Below are 19,375 nucleotides of genomic sequence, written 5' to 3' on the forward strand. Positions count from 1 at the left end.
CCTAAAAATCTGTTCAAATTTTTTTTGGCAGGAAAAAAAGGACTATATTAATTTTCATTGTTGGTGAGGTTTCCTAACAAGCAGCTTTACTGTTTCTTTTTTGCCTCCAGCTAGCAACTAAAGATCAGTTATAAAACTGTATACAAATACTTCCATGTATTGAAAGAACAATATTTTGACATTCAGTGACACAAGAAAAAAAAAAAAAAGAAGCAATAATCTAGTTTTTGATAACACAATGAGAACTTTGTGTTCAACTGAGGTGCATGTGAGAAACATCATGTTGCGTTAACAGGGAATGTTGACCTTTAAGGTTTATCTGGATTATAATTCTTGTGGTTTTTATTAATAAAACTGCCTACTAAAGTTTCACGAGTCCTCCCTGAGATCTGTAAAACAATCAGCCTATCTGCTTACAAGAGAAAAGATAGACAGTATTTCCTAGTATTTCCTACAGATGTGAGGGCTTTTGTTTCAGAAGACATTGATATTGTTTTCATTCAAGATGCTCCACAAAGATTATCAGGTATTTTATTATCTTAGTAACTTTATAATTGTTGGGTTATTATCTTTAAATATATCAACTACCCTCTTTTAATTTGAAAGAAAAAAATCATGGATCTGAACACAGTTCAGCTCTGAACAAGTTCACATCTACAGCCAAACCGTAGGATTTGACTAAGTCAGCAAGCATACTTCATATTGCTTCTGTGGCAAGTTATCAACTGTAACTTTGAAAATCTGTGAGAAAGGTTATAAAATGAGTTGCAATATATTATCTCTGTAACTGTGCCTGAGGATACTTGTAATATGTGTATCGGTGAAAGTGATTTTTGTTGTTTGTTTACTTTCTTGGGATTCTTAAGGTAAATTTTCCATTGTTTTTTATCAACTGATGTGTTTTTCCTCTCAGAGGAAAATGTTTTCATCTTGAATCTGTTCTTGTTTCATACCTTTTCCGTTGGTGATGTAACTGCCTACAGTTTGCAAACATCACTCTTCTGAATGGAAGCAGCTGCCATGTCATAAGTACTCAATGTCTCCTCTGCTTAAGCAGAAAGGACAATACTAAAGGAAAAGCTTTGTACGCAGGCATTGGAGTCCTTATGTTCAGCATTACACTGCTAGGGAAGAAGCATATCAAAATGTATTTAAACTGATGAGATTTGATAGATACTTAAATGGTGTTCAGAAGGGTTTTTCCATGACTGGAGGTTCCATGAGCAACAGATCTTGCACCAATGCTGCAATTTTTGGTGATCTGAGAAAACAGGATGATGACTCTTCAGGGGAAAGGAAGAGGCATGTGTCCTGCACTTCTTGGGCAATACATCTTTTGCTGTACATTTTGAGAGACGGTTGAACTTATGAAAAGTGTCACTCGTTGCAATGATAGACAGTGACCTCAGTCATGAACTTCAGTTTGCCTTTCAAATACAAACTGTAATGGCGTACTAAGGTTCTTGCTTATTAGGTGTACACCCTTACTTTTTAAGTATCTGAGCAAGAAGGGTTGTACTTCAGCAAAAAAATCTTTGGAGCACATTGATTACATATACTCCCATTTTCCTGCTGTCATTGGCTTCTTGGGAGTATCAGCATGCCTGGCAGCACATCCCTGTGGTTTTCTTTGGCAAGACTCTCCCTGCTGTGCTTGCCTTGCCTTCTAACATCATCAGAAACAAGTACTAAAGCAATAGTCATTACTTAGACTGAACTCCCATTGTGCCAGGGAGCATGGGATCATGCCCAACGCTTTTGTGTTGGCTTTCAGGCAGAGGTAGCTTATACTTTACTCTGATCACAAGACCTTTTTTGCTGCATTTGAGTTTTGTCAGTGTTTTTCATCCATGTGTGCAATGCCTCTATTGTGTGCAGAACACGTGTAAGGAGGGGGTTTCCCCCTCTGTTGTGTATTATATGTATGTATCACTGTCTTTTTATATAGTCTCTTTATATAATGCATTCTCATGCCTACCGAGTACACCCAGTACACACCTACACTTTTAACAGTCGTAGAAGTCAATCAGATATGTGTGACTCAGCCAGTGTAGCACCTCTTCTTCCTTCCCTGCCCCTCCAAAAGTAAATAAATAGGTAAACTGGAAGTCAGTGTGGGTTCAGAGCTCCGAGTCAATGTCCCCAGTCTCACTTTTCTAAGGCACAATCATTCATTGTGGTCATTTCTGTAGCATCTTGAGAAACCACAGCCAGTCAGCTGGGTTGTGTCAGCAGGAGCCGGGTGATGGCATCTGGAACTGCTTCACATCCAGGCAGACAGGAAGTGCATGGGTATGACTTCTCCCCATGCGCAGCGCAGAAGATGCTGAAGAGCTTCTTTCCATGCCAGTGCAATTGAGCTGGGACAATGCAGAGAGGGAGGTGATACAATAGCTCTGTCTTTTGCGGCACAAAGGGAACAGTCCCTCATGATGCATGCAGGAACAGCAGTCATGCCAGGCCTTTGTGCTCACCATATGGGAATAAGGTTCTCCTTTGCTGCCACATCCCTGTAAAGGCTCATCATGCTTTGGCCCAAAATGCTCAATTCTCCTTCTCAGTGGTGACCCCAGCAGGATAGCTAGGTTTGGGATCACTAGAGAGTACCATGTCCAACCCACTGAATTCTTCTGTCCACTTCTAGACAATAGAATATGGAATACTGTAAAGACAGAATTTCTATAAATGGTGATAATGTACTTTTGGGTCTCTCTGGGTGGTAATGTTTTTCTGACTTAGTCAGAAATTGCTCCCTAATTGTTGACAGCCTTGAGGTAACCCATGCCCTCCACAAGTGATAAGTAAGTAGAGCTAGACATTCACCAGTCTCTGCTTTGTCTCTGAAATGCATGGACAATGCACCCTGCATCAGGCTACAACTATCTGTTCCATCTCCTAAAGTAAACATTACTGATTGGGTTTGCTTTTTTTTGGTGTGTGTGGCAAATATGAAGAAGTCAGAAGTTCTCTGCATAATACCTAGAAATATGTACAGAAGATTTTTTGATAGTATAGGGCTTGGAAAAAAATGCTCCATAGCGGTGCAGGACAATAGTAACTAGTACCAACAGGAACATATTCCATTTATCTCATTGCGTGCCTGTTTAGTCATATCCGTTTTGGGTCATGCATCGGATAAGACATAAGAAAAAGCTTTACTCATTCTCTTGAAAAATCATCTTTTATTTCTAGAGCAGAAATCATTGGTTGTACTTTAAAGGCTTAGAAATTTGGATTTGTATTTCTTTTTCCTCTTAAATAGGCAGATACCAGATTATGGGCCCATTTTAACAATATACAGTGCTAGAGCAGACAGTAAAAGAAAAGTATCAGTATAGAGAGAGTTAAACATAACCTCAACTACTGAGCCTTTGTTATCCATGGATGACAGCCCAGTTAATAAATGTTTTCTCACTGGGATGCTGGACTGGAAGTTAATAGTGAAACACACCTACAACGTACTCCAGATGCTCAAGACAAGCAGACACATCACAATTATAGCAGCAGTGGCACGCACAGAATGTACCTATATAGGGCTTGTGTTAGTCCAGCTTGGGTTTTCCCCCTTAACTACCCCAGGTGCAAACACTATGTAAGCAAAGAAATTTGGGCAGGGAGAAGACTGGTTCATGTTTTAGATATGTTGCTTGAAAATGGTGCTTACTACTGGCAGGGGTTTATATACAGAAAAGGGAAGAGGGGAAAGATGAAAGAGAAAAGATTTTGGCAGAGGCTGTAGTTCAGGCATGCAGAACAGATATCCTAGTCCACATAATCATAAAAGTGTGTCCGCTTGCTAGACTTGCTACGTATCTCTCTCCGGTTAGGTTTCTGTATTTAAATGTAAATGACATAGTATTGCCTTTAGACTTTGTGAGTCATTAGACCAGAGCCAAAAAGAGTTCAAATATGAAAATTATGTTTTGTTACATTCGCCATTAAAGGAACAGTCTTATTCTAAGACAGCCAACGCCTGAATTGTTTCCATCATAGTTTTCTCCTCCTTTGCAGCATTTCCCCGCATTTTGTTAACCAGATCATGCAAAAAGTTGGGGAGATGGTAGCAGAACTGAACACAAGTAATTTCTTTACTCGCTGTCAGCCCATCCAAAAAAGCCTTTACAAAGAAATACAGGAAAATCCATGATTCTCCATTCCTGCACCAGAAAAATTCCTAAAATATATGACCTTGCGATGGTTAAAAGATAGCCAAGAGCCAAAGCTGGGCGATGTTTTTATCCCAGTTCAGCCATGTCATGGGTCATGTGGTTCAGCATGTGAACAGGAAGGTGAGAATGGGTGAACTTTTGCCTCAGTTGTGCAGTCCATCAGAGAATAAATGGAGCAAATCACTCTGCAGCTGTATCGGGAGGTGAACGGCTGAATACCTCTCACACAGAGGCCTTTGTGTTCTGGACATGATCTAGCATTATGATGGGACGCACTAGGCTGAAGCTTTGTAGCAATTACTAACCCATTATCACACTAGAACATGAGATCATTTATCTTCTAATTCAGAGTGTCACCTGTTCTTCATTTGCCAGTCAATAACCATTAATTACTTTCAGTGGAAATTTAAACAAAGCTTTTCCCCTCTGTTAAAACCAGTAAGCCATTCAGTAACGACAAATAAACCTGGAGCTGTATCTCCCCCTTTCCTCTCATTCTCAGCCCGGAGTCTGGTACAATATGAACTCTTAAAGGAAATGCCTAGAAATTGATAGGTCAAGGGCCTTTATTAGTCTGATGTGGGGGGAAGCACACTCCTGGCACTTGCTATAGGGAAAGCGTATAGCTACTGCTTGTATACAGATTTCTCATTGGTGGTCACAGGCTGTACCTGTGGAAATAAAGATTTGGATGCAGAGCTTGCTCAAAGATTTTTCTATCTTCTGGCTTGCCTTTGCGTTTTTTCAGACTGTTCCTGCAGACCCATTCAAAGCAACAGCATTTGGTTGCCCTCCTCAAAGCAAAACAGAACTATCGCTTACTTTGTTTATAATTTTTATCATGTTCCTTTCTTTCATACCTGATTTGATTGAGGTAATTGTAAGAGCCAACAATTGTGAATGCCAGAAAAAATAAAAGAACCAGCAGTGATAGATTCTCAAGTAATCATTAATCTAAACATTCTTTCCTGGTAGCAGTTGAGGCAAAAATTGCTTTTAGCAACTCTATCTGCATTGTTTGATCATTGCTAAGTTGATCCTGTAGAAATTTACTGCGGTTCAAGTTGTATTTCTAAGATGGTGATTGCTTCCTCTTTGAAACAGTAGACAGGAGCTAATACATCCAAATGCGTAAAACTTGGTGGGACCAGTTGTCGAAGGCTGGGTTTTTGTTAGTATTTTGTAGCTGTCTTCTTCAATGTAGTGCAAGATTTAGAGTAAGGAGAAACTTTTAACACTCTTTTGTATTAATACACAAGATTAATGTGTAAATATTTTATATACTCACTGGGTTGTTGAATGGCTCAACATAAGCACCTGCGCTAAAATTGCGTCCAATGAGCTACAATACTGAGGTCTTTAAAAGCAGAGGGGTGGCAAAAAATTATCATTTCTTCTTAGACATGTTAATACTGCTTTACAAAAGTCAGCAGTAAATAGCACGTCCTTATGTTAATATTGCATATTTTGTCAACCTACTGAATTTGGGAGTGGGGGTGATTTTTACCAATACATGAGGTTTGGTTGTTATATCTGTCAGATGTAACTGATGCTACAGCGCTGTATATGTTTCAAAGAAAGGTGAGATCTTGAATTCATTATATATAGCAAGCATCCACTGAAGTCAGGAGGAGAACCGCTATAAATTTTGACACTGACTGACCGTCTAATGTTGGAAATCCTTATTCGCTCAAATAGTGCCTTCTCATATGAGGAAGCTTGTTGTTTTCAGCTGGGCTACTTAATGAAAGCTGAAGGTCTGTGAAATCAGGGACTAGGCAAAGAGAACCAGAGCTATCAATTACTTATTTCAGATATTCCTTTTACCTTTCTGTGAAGCTGCTACTACTGTAAATCCTGCAAGCTCGTCCAGTCATGAAGAAACAGGAGTTGGTGATTTACGGCGACCTCTCAAATCAGCAGGGAAACCCCAATGTTCCAAGAAAGCTCATATGAGAGAGACAAGTTAAGACATCTCCTCCCCACAAGAGGAGTTTCATCAGCCAGTCGGGTATTTCTGCGTCATTGGCTGGGATGTTCAATTCTGGAAAGGAAAAATAAAGTTGCTGCCATTGTCCTGCCCAGCAGGTCATATCCCTAAAGCACAATTAATGTCAAGGACTTACACAGCAGTTGCCCAAAACCCAGCCTTCCACACACGTTCAAGAAGCAAAAAGGTTCAAAAGGAACATGTTAATAAAATCTTGTCAAAACTTTGGAAGATGCATAAAATAATAACCAGGAAGAAAAATGACTTGCAAATAGAACCATTTAAGTAGAATGTATCGCCTTGCTATGCTGGACACTGATTTATTAAGTATAGCGGGGGGAAAAATTGAATATTTCAGGTGGTATTTACCAAAAGAAACTGAGCTGTCCCAAAGCTTTTATTAATCTGATTTGCAGAGTATCCACTACCATCAAGGGACCTACTAAAGCTGTTTTCTTTAAAGCTGATGTGAAGAGGTCAATGCAAATAGCATTGTGGATTATGCTGTGAGAAGATGACAGTCCTTTTTACCATATGGAGAGAAAGTTGAATTATTTTGTTTTTCTTTTCTGGTTATTTATTAAATGAGGATCATGCCATACAGGTATTCCCTTTTCCTCTCCAAAGGAAATGAAGTGTTTACATCATTTTGATTGATCTAAAGTAATAATTACTCTGTCCACCTACAGCTCCTAGGCAGTCAAATAGTCCAGTCGCTAGAGCAGTGGCTTGCACATCAGACAACTGAAACCTACCTGCCATGATACCTCAGACAAGTCACACGTGTCTTTGCGTGCCTCTTTTTCCATCTGCTTTCCTGCTTTCATGCTGACTTAGCTGGCCAGCCCTCTGCGATGGTGCTCATCCATCATTACTTGTTTGTGGGAGGGAACTCTGTGAAAGACATTGCTGTGGGAAGTAAACCTGCTCGCCTGAAATGCAAATATGTTGACAATCCATAAGTTTTGCTTTAAAACCTACTGCAATTTTTGCCACTGCACAAATGGTTCTCTGACAGAGATATTAATGGTTGTCTCATTTTTCTACCAGTGTTTTCTGTGTTCCTGAGTCAAAAGAAAAAGTTTCTGCTACAGTGCTTTAATATGTAACATTCAGCACATATTCAGCAGGAAAAGCAGGTTAATTTGGTCAAGTACACTGTTGACTATTCTTATTTACTTTTTAGTTACTTACTCTTAATTAAAATCTCAACTAAGCGGCAACAAACGTGACAGAGGAAAGAGCCAAAAGGACCTATATCTTCATGATCCAATGTGTTTGGCACCATTCTATAACAGACAGACCACAGCACTCTGGACTGAAACATTGCAAAGTTTTGTTCTTTTCCCTGTATCTGTGTCGATTCATGCAGCGCTTTAAACAAGTGAATCCATGCTCTTGAGCAATAAACCAAGTCTCAGTGTTCAAAAGTAAACATATTAAAGTCTCCCCTGCAGAAACCCCTGCAGTGAAACAAATTGAAAATCAAATACAGCATTGTTTTCTATAGTAAGAAATAATTGAACTCTTTTCAGCATTGCACTGAACTGGTTAATAGCCACCATGTTAGGAAAGTACTAATTTCCCCAGCTTGGGGTATGTGTGTGTATGTATAGTTACTTCCAAATAAAAAAAATGCAGTAATATAATACCGTGTACGAAAGAGGTCACTTACACGTGCGCTGAGTCTGACTGTGTTTGTCTTTCCACAGGCCATGTGGCTGATGTTGCAAACAGATGAGCCCGAAGACTTTGTCATAGCCACTGGGGAGGTCCACAGTGTCCGTGAATTTGTGGAGAAGTCATTTAAGCACATTGGGAAAACCATTGTGTAAGTACAAACATGAGATAGCAGCTATGTGTTGAACACTTCTAGCCTGTTGTATTTGCTATGTTACAGAGTGTTGTTTCTCTACGTTCTTCTTTCCCCCCGCATCGCTTTCTAATTTTGAAATATGTGAGACCTTCTGGGCATGAATGACTGCCACAGCAGATGTGTCCAGTGTTATCCTCTAGGTCATAAGAAAAAAAATGTGGGCAACTACATCTTAATTTTTTATTCCAAGTTTTCATTCTCTGTTCTTGCATTCACTTCCCACCTTGGGGGACAGATGCTCCTCCAAAGATGTTAGTACCAGGGTGGTGTTCATCACCCTGCTGCAAAAGGAGTTTTTCTGCCCAGTTTTCTATTTTATGCCCCCAGATTCTCACAGTCCTGCTCCCATCCTCTGCCATCTCAAGAAATGACACCTGCCAACCCTATTCTTTCTGTGTCACAACCCATCGGCCACACCACTAGGATTATGTAGCAACCCACTCTACCTTCCTATTAGCTCTTCTCCTACTAAGCCATAAAAATGTTGAGCAGTGGGTGCAGAATGTTTACAATGCATATTCCACATAGTTTGATTGAAAATACAAAATTCCTTCTCAAGGCCATATAATAAAACCAGGATGGCTTGGTGAGCGCTTTCTGTAATTTATATTTTTATTGTTTATTATTTTTTCAATTTCCCTCCTTCTGTATCTTCTCTGGGCCCCATGCATCAACATACCGATCTCAGCTGGAAAACGGAGAGGAAAGCCACAGGCTCTTCCATGACGCTAGCGCCAGGGCTGTTCCTCAGGCCATCAAAGTCACTTGTGCAGCTGGTGAACTTTTGACAGGGCCAATAAGTTTTACTTGGGAACAAAAACTTGACAAATTCAATAAATATGCAGAAGTGCACAGATATATACAATATTATTTGAACAGCCAGTGGGTGGCTGGGGAGGTAATAACATTTTCTCCTCAATGAGTTTTTAGTCTGGTTTCAATTTTTGGCACCAGCTTCCAGAAAAAATTCTGATGGGGGAGAGAGAGACTGCATAAATAGAATTTCTAGCCCAAAAGCTCAATTTTGGGAGTAAGTTTCTCTCCGTATTTTTAGCATCTTAATAGAGAGGTGTCCCTGCATGATCACATATTGTCCCATATGCCTTAACAGTAGTGAGGTTTGACAGGGTAAAGGGGAGGTAGTAGGAGCTCTAATAATTGCTTTGTCTTTCTTATATTTTCTCCTTTTTCTATACTTTTGCTTCTTGTGTTCATAAGTTAATTCTCCCATTGACAAGAGTATGCTGTGCATTCAGGAAATACTTACTTATAAGTAAGAATTCTTGTGATTTTGAGAACTATTTTGTCCCTGTCTAGTGTTGTTTGCAAAAGCAAGAATGAATGTTTGGTGAACAACTTTTTTTTTTTTTTTTTAAATTATGATTACCTAAAATTAGAAACAAACGTGTAGGTCAGTACCTAGCTGAATGTCTTTATTTGCAGATGTTCTCACCATTGCAGTTTCTTTTGATGTCAATAAATTTATCCATTAGTTTAAAATTAAACTCCCTGATTTGGTGTTGGCCTAAGAAGTCTCAGCATTTCCCAGGTCTGATAAATCAGCATGTATTTTTCAGAAAGCAAATTAAACTCTCAAGAAAACCTAAAGAAAAGAACAACAATGACACAAATAGAAGTGAAAGTACTTTTTGAATAGTTTCTGTTATAGAGATGATATTAAAGGCTTACTTTAGATTTAGTTGGTCCTAACACACAAATTTTGTGCCCCATTTATTTAATGTTTTGCTCACATATGGCTCCACAGGGTGGACTGCATATCATTCATGTTGGTGATTACTGCGGTCAGTGTTTAGACTAAATCCATCTGTCACAGGTTTCTCTCTCAGGGAAACTTTACAGTATGACTCCAGGTGATGAGGTAGGGCAGGTATTTTGTGTGTACAAAGGCAGAGTTGCATTTTTTTTTTACTGATCAATAAAAGTAATTTTTAAAAATTATATAAGAATCCACGTGACACTTAGTGACATAGATTTTTAGGAACATAAATCGCTTTAGAAACGGGGCTTGGGCTAGTAATTCCCATGGCTGTTCTGAAATTTTTCTTCACTGCGAATAAGTTATTAATTCCTTATGCCATTTGCAGGTGATATATAAATAGCTATACATATGGGGACATTTTAGGTGCTAATGATAATTTTGTTGCTGATCATTTTGACAGTGGTGTAATTCTGATCATTTTAGGTATAGTCTAGCCAGACAAACCAGACATTTGTTCCCCCTGCTCCCAGGGTGGGGATGGTGTCACAACAGACCCACTACTTATCCCGTAGCCATCGTTCATCTTTCAAATTGTGCTAGATGTAAAATATTTCTCAGGATTTGGAAAGTTTTCTTAAGAACCACTGTAATTTTCCTAGGTGTCATCCCAGCCCATGCTTTTGCAGCACACACGTGCTCCCTCCTTACCCTTGCTGGTTTCTTGGCCAGCCGGCTGGTAACCTCTCACATTCTTTGTAAACCCCAAGGGCTTTCTGCTCCCACCTCCTCCAGTTTGAATATATCTTCTTCAGGGAGTAGCCTGGCAGCAAAATCCTCCCTTTTAGCATTGTGGGACCTCACTGGTGAGTCCCATTGATCTGTTTCTTTACAATTTATGAGGCACCTAAGAACCAGCGCACCACAATGCAAATGCTAAATGAGTTCCTGCGAGGATGGCTCCTTTCTTCCTATCTCCCTTCCTCAAAGTTTGGTTGAGTTGTTTGGTGGTTTTTTTGCAGGGTTGCAGGTATTTTGAAATTTTGCAATCTCAAAACCTTATCTGGGAAATTTCCAGCAGTCCTTTCCACTGCTGTAAGTGATGGCACAGCTTCCCAGTATTGCTGTACAATGTGCCTTTCAAAATTGATGGAATGATGGAGTAAATGGCCAGGAGGGATGTCATGGCAAGCAGCAGCTGGCAGAGTTTATAGCACATCTGAGAACACAGGGCACATGTGCATGGGCTCTTAACCATCCCTACTTTGTGCTTTGGCAGGGAAAGCTGCAAATGTAACAGAGTCAGCTGTCACATCTTGATATTGCAGTAGAGAACAGGAAGAAAAGCCGGCCTGGCTGCCCCATCAACCAACTAAAAAAATTTTTATTTTATTTTTTTTTTTAGTTTTTTGTCTTCCTAACAATTCACATTACCTTATACAGATGAATATCCAGGACAGCCTAAAGAAGTCTTTCCAAGAAAGACTGTCATAGCCAGTCATTCGCACATGTCAGGACTAGGTCTTCTAGCCAAAATAAGAGAGAGAGAAACTTTATTACATTTTTGTAACTAATGTAATGTACAGCTGCAATAAGACTGATTCTCTCTCTGAAATTGACTGGAGAGTGTACACAGAGCTTTATCTGCCGTGTGTGTGGTTTTTTTCTTCTAACATTTCTTTTTCAAGGGAGATATTTCAAATTATATTTATATAGTCCTCTGAATCATTCAAATTCAGTCCTTTGTACTAACAGGAAAGCCTCAGAGCTACAAATATTTTCCCCCTGTAAGGATTACACTTTTTTTCTTTTACTTTCCCTTCTACTTATTACTAATTAAGTAGTACTTGGGGGAAACACTTCCCGCCTATAATTTGAACTACAGCAGGGTAAACGAAACAGGCAAACGCTTGTCTTGACTAATTTTCTGTCATTAATCTTATTAAATTAGAACAGGATTGCAAAGATAGCCTGAAACCACTACAGCACTCGGAGTTCTTTGCAGAGTGCTGCAAAGACTGCTGTCTGCAAATGTGGAAAGAAAAAAAGAAAAGGAAAAAAAAAGTTCAAGCAGTGGAAAGATTTATTGTGGTTTTTATTAATATAAAAATACACGCACATTTGTTACAGAAGTATTCATTGCTTCCAGGATCAGAATTAATTCAGTAAAAATGAATATTTTACTCTAGTCACCTGGCTCTACATACAAATTTTATCTTAACTAATATGCCAGTTGGTCTTATAAAAGATCGCCCTAAAAAGGGGAAGTTTGCAGATAAGGTCTACTGAGGTGAACTAGTAGCAGAAGTGGAGCAGTGGCCTCTTCAGGGATAGTGAAGGTTGAACTGAGATTGAACTGAGGGAGGAGGGTTTTTCTGGGTTTTTGGTTTGGTTTTTTTTTTTTCGTTTTTACCTTAAAATGGAAGGTTGAGTTACAGGAACACATGAGATTTGAAGGATTGTGGTAAGAATGGAAAGCCAACAATATGTTAGTAATAGTGCTGTGGGCGCGTGGAAGAGGAGCCTTCAAAAGACATCATCAAAACAACTTCTGTTTCCAGGTCTGGCTTTTGCCCACTAAAAATTGCTGGTTGGCCAGTGCTATGTGTTGTATCTAACAGCTCAGGAGGAAGGGAACAGAATCTCATACAGAAATTGGAGGCATTTTGAAGAGTGACAGTTGAAAGGAACCCAGCCAGGTCAGTGAAGGATGCTGGCATGGATGAACCAACACGAGCAAAGGTCCTCATTTAGGACTGCACCGCTTCTATCACCATTCTTACTGTAGAGTATATGTTTTAGGGGGGCATTTAACCCACCTCAGCTGGAAAATTAACTCTTCCAGCTGAGCAGGCTTTTATTACTTTCTTATTTGAAGGCTGTAACAATTTAATTATCTGATTTCATACATCATAAGAGGTATGAGAGTTTCTCTGTAGGAAGACTGGGTGAGAATTAAATGTGGTGTTTCATGGGAAATTCCACTTTTCCGTTCCTCACCCCCCACCTCCCTCCCCCAATGAAATGAAAATAATTCTCACAAAATGCAAAGCAATTTGGAAAAATACCTGATTTCACATTGGCTGGACTGCTTTGTTTCTTTTCTCACCTCCTTTTAAAGAAAGAATAACTCAAAAAGGATTTTTAAAGTCATTCTGGAAAAAAAAAGATTCCATTCTGAAAATGTTGAAGTATCCTTTTTAGATATTGTAATATAATTTTGTTTCAGGTTGACAGTAATGGAACTCACTTGAAACTAAAACTTTTCTTTCCAAAATGTTTTGATTTTTGCAGAAGCATTAATATTCTTCAAGAAAACATTTTCCTCTCAACACTAATTTCACAATTTGTAGTAAAGGGATAAGAGCTTCAAAAGATTTCCACTGAACTGGAAAAAAAAAAGAAACCAAAAAATAGGGAGCCCAGCGTGTTCTTTTTTAAAGTCTTGAAATGTGGGGAGTCACAGTTTAGATTTTTGAAACTTGAGCTTGACAATGCTGGGAATATAATAACAATGGCATTGTTTTAACTGTGTTCCTTTAGTGAACAAACATTGACGACCTGATTCATCAGAGCATTTGAAAAAAATTACTTGTTCTTTAAAGCACAAGATTGTGGTTATGCAATCCCTATATCCTTGATTGCTTTGATGCATCAGAGCTGCTGGCGAGGTTGGTAGTTGAGTCAGTGGCAAAGGAACATATTTAAAGTTTCCCTACAAAAGATTACTTGCAAAAGACATTAATGGTCTGTTATATAGTGTCAGTTTTGCTATTTATAAAGTGCCAGCACAGAATTAAGTGCTTTGGCTTAATTGTGTGTTTAAGAGCAATCAGGCCACAAGTCTGAGAAGTCTACACAAATGTTATCTCATATTAGCTGTGGAGGAAGAGCAAAATTTTCTTAAATTTTTATTTTTAATTAATTTATTGTTCATTTTCAAGTGTGAAAATATTTTCTATTGGCATATATTTGATTTTAAAGGTGTACACGACAGTTTTATTTTCCATAAAGAGTCTGAGCAGCTGTAGCTACCAGTGGTTTTGAATATTTTTTAAAATGCTGTCAGTTTTGTTTCTGTGTAAAGATCAAGCAAGGAGATGAAATGTGTATATTTGTTCAGTTTGTCTGTACTTCTGTGAAAGGTTTCATTTTTGGTTGATATCTTCACCACCTCCAAAATATACGTACTTTGCCTTGTTTGCTTCTCATTTACAGCCATTTGGACCATTTGGTCCACTGCAGTGCTGTTCCCACACCACCCTCGATCATACTGGCTTTCCTGCATCCTTCCCTGCCCACCTCACACCCCATCGGGCAGGTACCCCTGCTCTTCATCCTCAGAATATCCTCCGTACCTGTGGATGGTTTTATAGCTTGAAGCTTGATGTCTTACTGAATAGTTATAGGAAATGAAAAATAATTGGAATCTCCAGAGCTGAAGAGGAAAAGGAGCATTCATCACTGCTGATAATACATATTATAACGTTAGTGATCTGCAGATATGGAATTAGCCTTAAATTAAATGCAGTTCATTCCTCTCTAAATCCAGAGCATAGAACCTCTTGAGGTGAAGATCCTTTCAAATGAGTAAACTTGCACATGCATTTGAAATGTGACTAGCTTAGTTTTATGAAAATTTCTGAGTTCAGTGATAGCAGTGGTATCCACCAGAGCTGCCAATGACTATCGTCCTAAACAATCCCAAAGCATCTGTCTCCAACTGTGAGGAATTTGACGTGGAAGCGTAGATGCAGAGGGCATCAAACCCAATTGGTTTCATGCATCCTTCTCCAGGTGCAGAGCATTCTGGCATATGGCTGATGCCGTCAGCTGTAAGAGCAAACCCATCCCTTGCTTCAGTGAGAGGGTGAAGCTCCCCAGTGTGCGGCAGGTAATGGTCTTGCTGTAGAGGCTCTTTGCCTGCAGGCTCTAGGACCAGTGTTTTGTGAAAAGCCTACGCTAGGCTAGCAGGCACCTGCTTTGTAGCCCTGAGCTTTGGCTCTAGCTGGGGGTTAGGGGGATCCACTCCCTATCCTCTGTAAATTTAGCCCAGCCCTGATTAGCCAAGCTTTCTTTAGTCAGGGATTCTTGTGTTTGCCCCAAAGTACACAAGTCTGTTTTCTTGCCTACTTGGACATCCGCCCTAAGGAGCAAAAAGCTGGGTAGTCCTTCTGTCTGGAGCTATCTAAAATCTCAGCAACGTGAGGGTTCCCTGTGCCTCTTCCACTGTGCTCATCCTTCAGGATGATCTGGCATTACATTTTCCAGTTAACAATTCTGACTGCAATTTGACTGTAAATTAAGGAGGAGTTTGGTGGGTTGGTTGGGTTTTTTTTCCTTTCCTTGTAGTTAGAGGAAGAGGGGAGGGGAAATTGGTTAGCGAAATGGATGTCTTGCTCCTGGTGTCAGGCTGGCCCCCACGCAATCCCTTTTATCAGCAGTATGGTGTCACCAGCTGTGAGCACCGAGGTGCCAGGAGTAATTAGAAGTCCGGCTGTCAAATGCTACTTTGTTCACAATGAGAAGTACTTTTTTTTTTTTTCCTTGTGAACTTTTCACATTACTGGGCTGAACAAAACGGGTGGAGATTTCTTCTTAAGCTATTTCTATTGTTATATAACTTTGATAGCGACATTAAGTGAGTCTTTACTGGCTCGTCTGAGCCTTCTGGAGCCTGTTGGGTGTTAAATGGGGTTCTCTGCTCAGTGACCTCCAACAACAACTGACGTCTCCTGATCTAAGCGCTTCCTGTTGTTTTACTGGTGACGGTTAGTTTTCTATTAAGCTCATTTGAGTCCTGCACATTTTTACCCTCTGCCCTTTAAAGGGAGGGACTAATGTTAGTTTTGGCTTCTGAATGAAAACTTTACAGTTCAGGCTTCAAACAGAGCAACTGTGAAAAAGAAAGAAAGAAAAATTTAAATTATAAATCATCTTTAGCATCATGGCGTGACTATTAAGAACTGACTTCACTGTGGCCATTATCTCTTGGAAATTACTTCAACATGAAGTGTTCCCAGTATCAAGCATCCTACAGGCTTTGCTAGTCATCCAAAAGTCATGACTTGTGCTTAAAAAATCATGGGATTTAAAAACTAGCAATAATACATATTTGGTATTTCCTTCTGCCTTTCGGTGTTTTAACCTTCATGGGTACACAGAGGTCACATTTTCAGACTTTCCTCCTTAGCCCTTAGGGCTAGAAACTCAAAAATGAAGGCTGAGATTGTCAAAGAATTAAATTCTTCTAGGAGCTTTGGAGGGGTGGGAGGTGAGGGTGGCAAGGGAGCAAGGAGAAAACAAATCTGTGACAAAATCCCAAGAACTGGCAGTACAGTTAGTAAGTGGGAGGCAAGGGGCACTTTCATTTTATTGTTGGTGACTGAGGTTAAATAGTCTAAATCACAGTTCTGATTTAAATTACATAGATTTTACTTAAACACAAAAAAGTAAAGGATTTCATCACTACGCTTTTATGCCAACCTGGTTCAGAGCCCCGTGATACACACTTAGAGGCAAAAAGCAAAGCAAGGATAGAGTTTCAATCATAACTCTTGATTTTGTACATTCAGTGGTTTAGTTTTGATGCACCAATGTACTTTCCTACATGTGTCGTCCAAAGCATTTGTTTTGAGAGGGAGCATTGCCCTCATTTCCAGGCTGCAGGCTGACCTCACCAAAGGCAGAGCCGGTCACTCACCAAACCGTTCCTCTTCTGTTGGTCCCAAAATCTCAGATCAGGACAGTTGCTAACAAAATGGTTCATGGCACAATCAGATCACATAAATTACAGCAAACTGCAGGCTGTTCAACACATATGAAACTAATTTGGACAAAGTAGCTGGCTTTCGGCTCATAGGTAGCAAGTACTGTTTACAGTACATGTATGTGAAGTGCCATGTCAGGCTAGGACTGAAAACTCAAGAACTGGCTTTGTTTTGTTTTTCTTAGTTAAGCACGAATTAAATTGTGCAGCTTAGTGCTATTCAAACAGAGCTTCACATCCGTAAAATTGATAGATTAAAGTGTTCCTGAAAGTATTGGCCAAAATACAAGAATTAAAAATATTTTAAGAAAACAACTTTGAACCAATCCACAAATGAAAAACCTCACTGTCATATTTATTTGCAGATACATGAGACATTCTGAAATCAGGACATTTTATTTTCCCCTAGCATTATGTGTTTAATTTGGAAGTCCTGTATTCTAGACCTTCCACTGAATCAAAAACCAAAACAAAGAGACTTCAAAAGCCATTGTTGCTCTATTCAAGTCTAAACTCTGCCTTTGTTCCTATAGCTAATGAGTTTATAATGTCCTGCAGGGAGAATTGACACCAGCCTCAAGTAAATGAAAGAAGGCCAAATGTTGGTAAGATCAGAGCACTAAAGTAATTATAGGTTGATTAAATGTTTATCTTCTTTACAGGTGGGAAGGGAAGAATGAAAATGAAGTAGGACGATGCAAAGAGACTGGCAAGATTCATGTGACAGTCAATCACAAGTACTACAGGCCAACTGAAGTGGTAAGAAAATGCCCTCTCTTAGCTTTGCAAATGAATAATCCAATCACTCAGCCAATAAATTGCTGCATTTGGCCAGCAGTCTGTGAAAATGGCTTAATTGCGCTCCTGCTGCCAGCTTTTAGAGCTCTAAATTAGCCTGCTTGGTTGGCCCCCTCACAGCCAGCTACCTGGGAAGGAGCGAGCGAGCGAGCAAGCAGGCAGAGCCGTCCCGGAGGAGCGGGTTTACCCTGTCACAGAGAGGCTGCTCTGCTTTGGTCACCTTCTCTGAATGGGAGAGGGGATGCCTATGAGGGTGAAACACCACCTTATGGGAAACAAAACAAAGTGCAAAACAACTTCTTGTTCCTTCTGGTCTCAAATGGGTGTGTGGTCACTTCTCCAGCTGCAAGAAGGGAGCGCAGAGGAAGGTGCGCACTAATAGGCTTGATTTTTAAAGTCCCTCCCTCTGCATATGCATGACAGTCTTTCAACTCCATCCAGTGAGTATGCCCTGTTCAGCTTAGATCTTTGTAACTGTGGGTACCACAAAATGCCCATTTTAGAAGTGCATGTATGCTTTGTTTCCCTGGGAGCCTTGCAGGGTCCCACTTGGTAAATGCTCATCTGCAGAATGTGTCTTTACTCCCAGGAATGCCTGCGTGAAGTCTGCCGTGGGTGCTTGACCAGCACATATTGCTGGTGAGACCAAGCCACTAACCCCTGTGCTCAAATCGCCTAATGAGCATGCTAGGAGAGGGGATAAAAGAGTGTTTCCAAGTCAGGCAGGATGGTGGCAGAGCACAGAGATGGTGCAGGATGGAGCCTGGTTTCTGGACACAGGGAACAATAGCCCTAATTGTGCGATGTGGGAGTAGGTGTGCCCAGGAGAGGATGTTCTCATCTCCTGGGGAGGGTGATACCAGCCCCCCTGGCTGCTGACACAGCATCAGCTGTCAGCCCCCGCTGGCTTCAGCTGCCTGATTCAAGCAAGGTATGACAAGAGCATGTCTGTCTTGACACAGATTGCGGGGTGGAAGCGGGGAGCTCTGTGTGTGTGGAAGTGGACATGGATTCTAAAGTGGAAATTCAGAGGGGAATAGAGACTTTTGTGTTATGCAAAAAAAGGCTGGGCCCATATATCAGAATCAAACGCTAGGAAGTCATTAAGAGCTGTCTGTCATTCTGTGCTTTGGTAAGGTGTCAGGATGATAAGGAGGACACAGAGACAAAAGGACTTGCCAAACAGGAAAAGGACACTTGACCCAACAAGTCTGCGCTTTGTGAGACCCACTTTCCTGCTTTGTCATACCTCTTACTAACAAGTACATATTCACTCCCCAAAATTCACGGGTGGTACGTAGCTATTCTGAAGCCCTTGCTGTAGTTCCACCCATTCATGTGCTCATTTTCTGCTGAAATAGTGGTGCCCATGGTGTCCTCTCTGTCCTTATTGGTCTCCTTTTGGGAACACAATTTCTGAATTTTAAATTTGGCTCACTGTATGCTTGTCTGTTTTGGGACAGTGAGTAAGCACATATCCTGCAGGAATGCTCATGAAATTGCTAGTGCGTCCATACATGAGTACAGGGATGTACTCAAATAGAGTGGAATGTGGCCTTGAAATTGCACCAGAGGTGTTCCTAGACTTTCAGCTGTTCTTTTGGGTGTCGTGGTTCTTGGCAATTGGCGTGGCATCCACTTCCTGCAATCAAAGTTTCCTTTTTAGAGTACCCAGAATCACTGTTTTTTTAGTGCTAATTTTATTTCTTATCAAAGGCAGGCAAACTTCTGTTGGTTTCAGTTAGGGAATCACATCTGTGCAATTCCAAAATGACAGACCAAAATCCAATCCATCACGAGAAAGCGAGGAAAAGCAATGAGAGAACTGAAATGGACTGACAGCACATGTCCCATCCCACCACCCTCACCAAGACCGCTGAAGGCAAGAAAGCCTCAGGTTGACATTTTGGAAGGAGGCTTAGCCAGATCAGTTAACAGGAATTCTGCTGTTGAATCCCAGCTGACACAGAAAATCTGATGCTCAGATTCTCATGTCTTATTTGGAAACGTTTCTGTCTGTCTGTCTCTCTAAAATTTAACATGGTATTCTGGAAAG

General features: G+C 40.3%; 1 protein-coding gene across 1 annotated transcript in view; it reads left to right on the forward strand.

Moving 5' to 3' along the window:
* GMDS (GDP-mannose 4,6-dehydratase) overlaps positions 1-19,375 on the forward strand; it is a 425,970-nt gene that overhangs the window by 334,405 nt on the left and 72,190 nt on the right. The window contains exons 8-9 of the mRNA XM_074146368.1: positions 7,872-7,990; positions 17,184-17,280. Coding sequence (XP_074002469.1) covers positions 7,872-7,990; positions 17,184-17,280 — 216 coding nt within the window. The remainder of the gene's footprint in view (positions 1-7,871; positions 7,991-17,183; positions 17,281-19,375) is intronic.

This window comes from Numenius arquata, chromosome 4 (genome assembly GCF_964106895.1).
Source record: "Numenius arquata chromosome 4, bNumArq3.hap1.1, whole genome shotgun sequence".
NCBI classification, from domain to species: Eukaryota; Metazoa; Chordata; class Aves; order Charadriiformes; family Scolopacidae; genus Numenius; species Numenius arquata.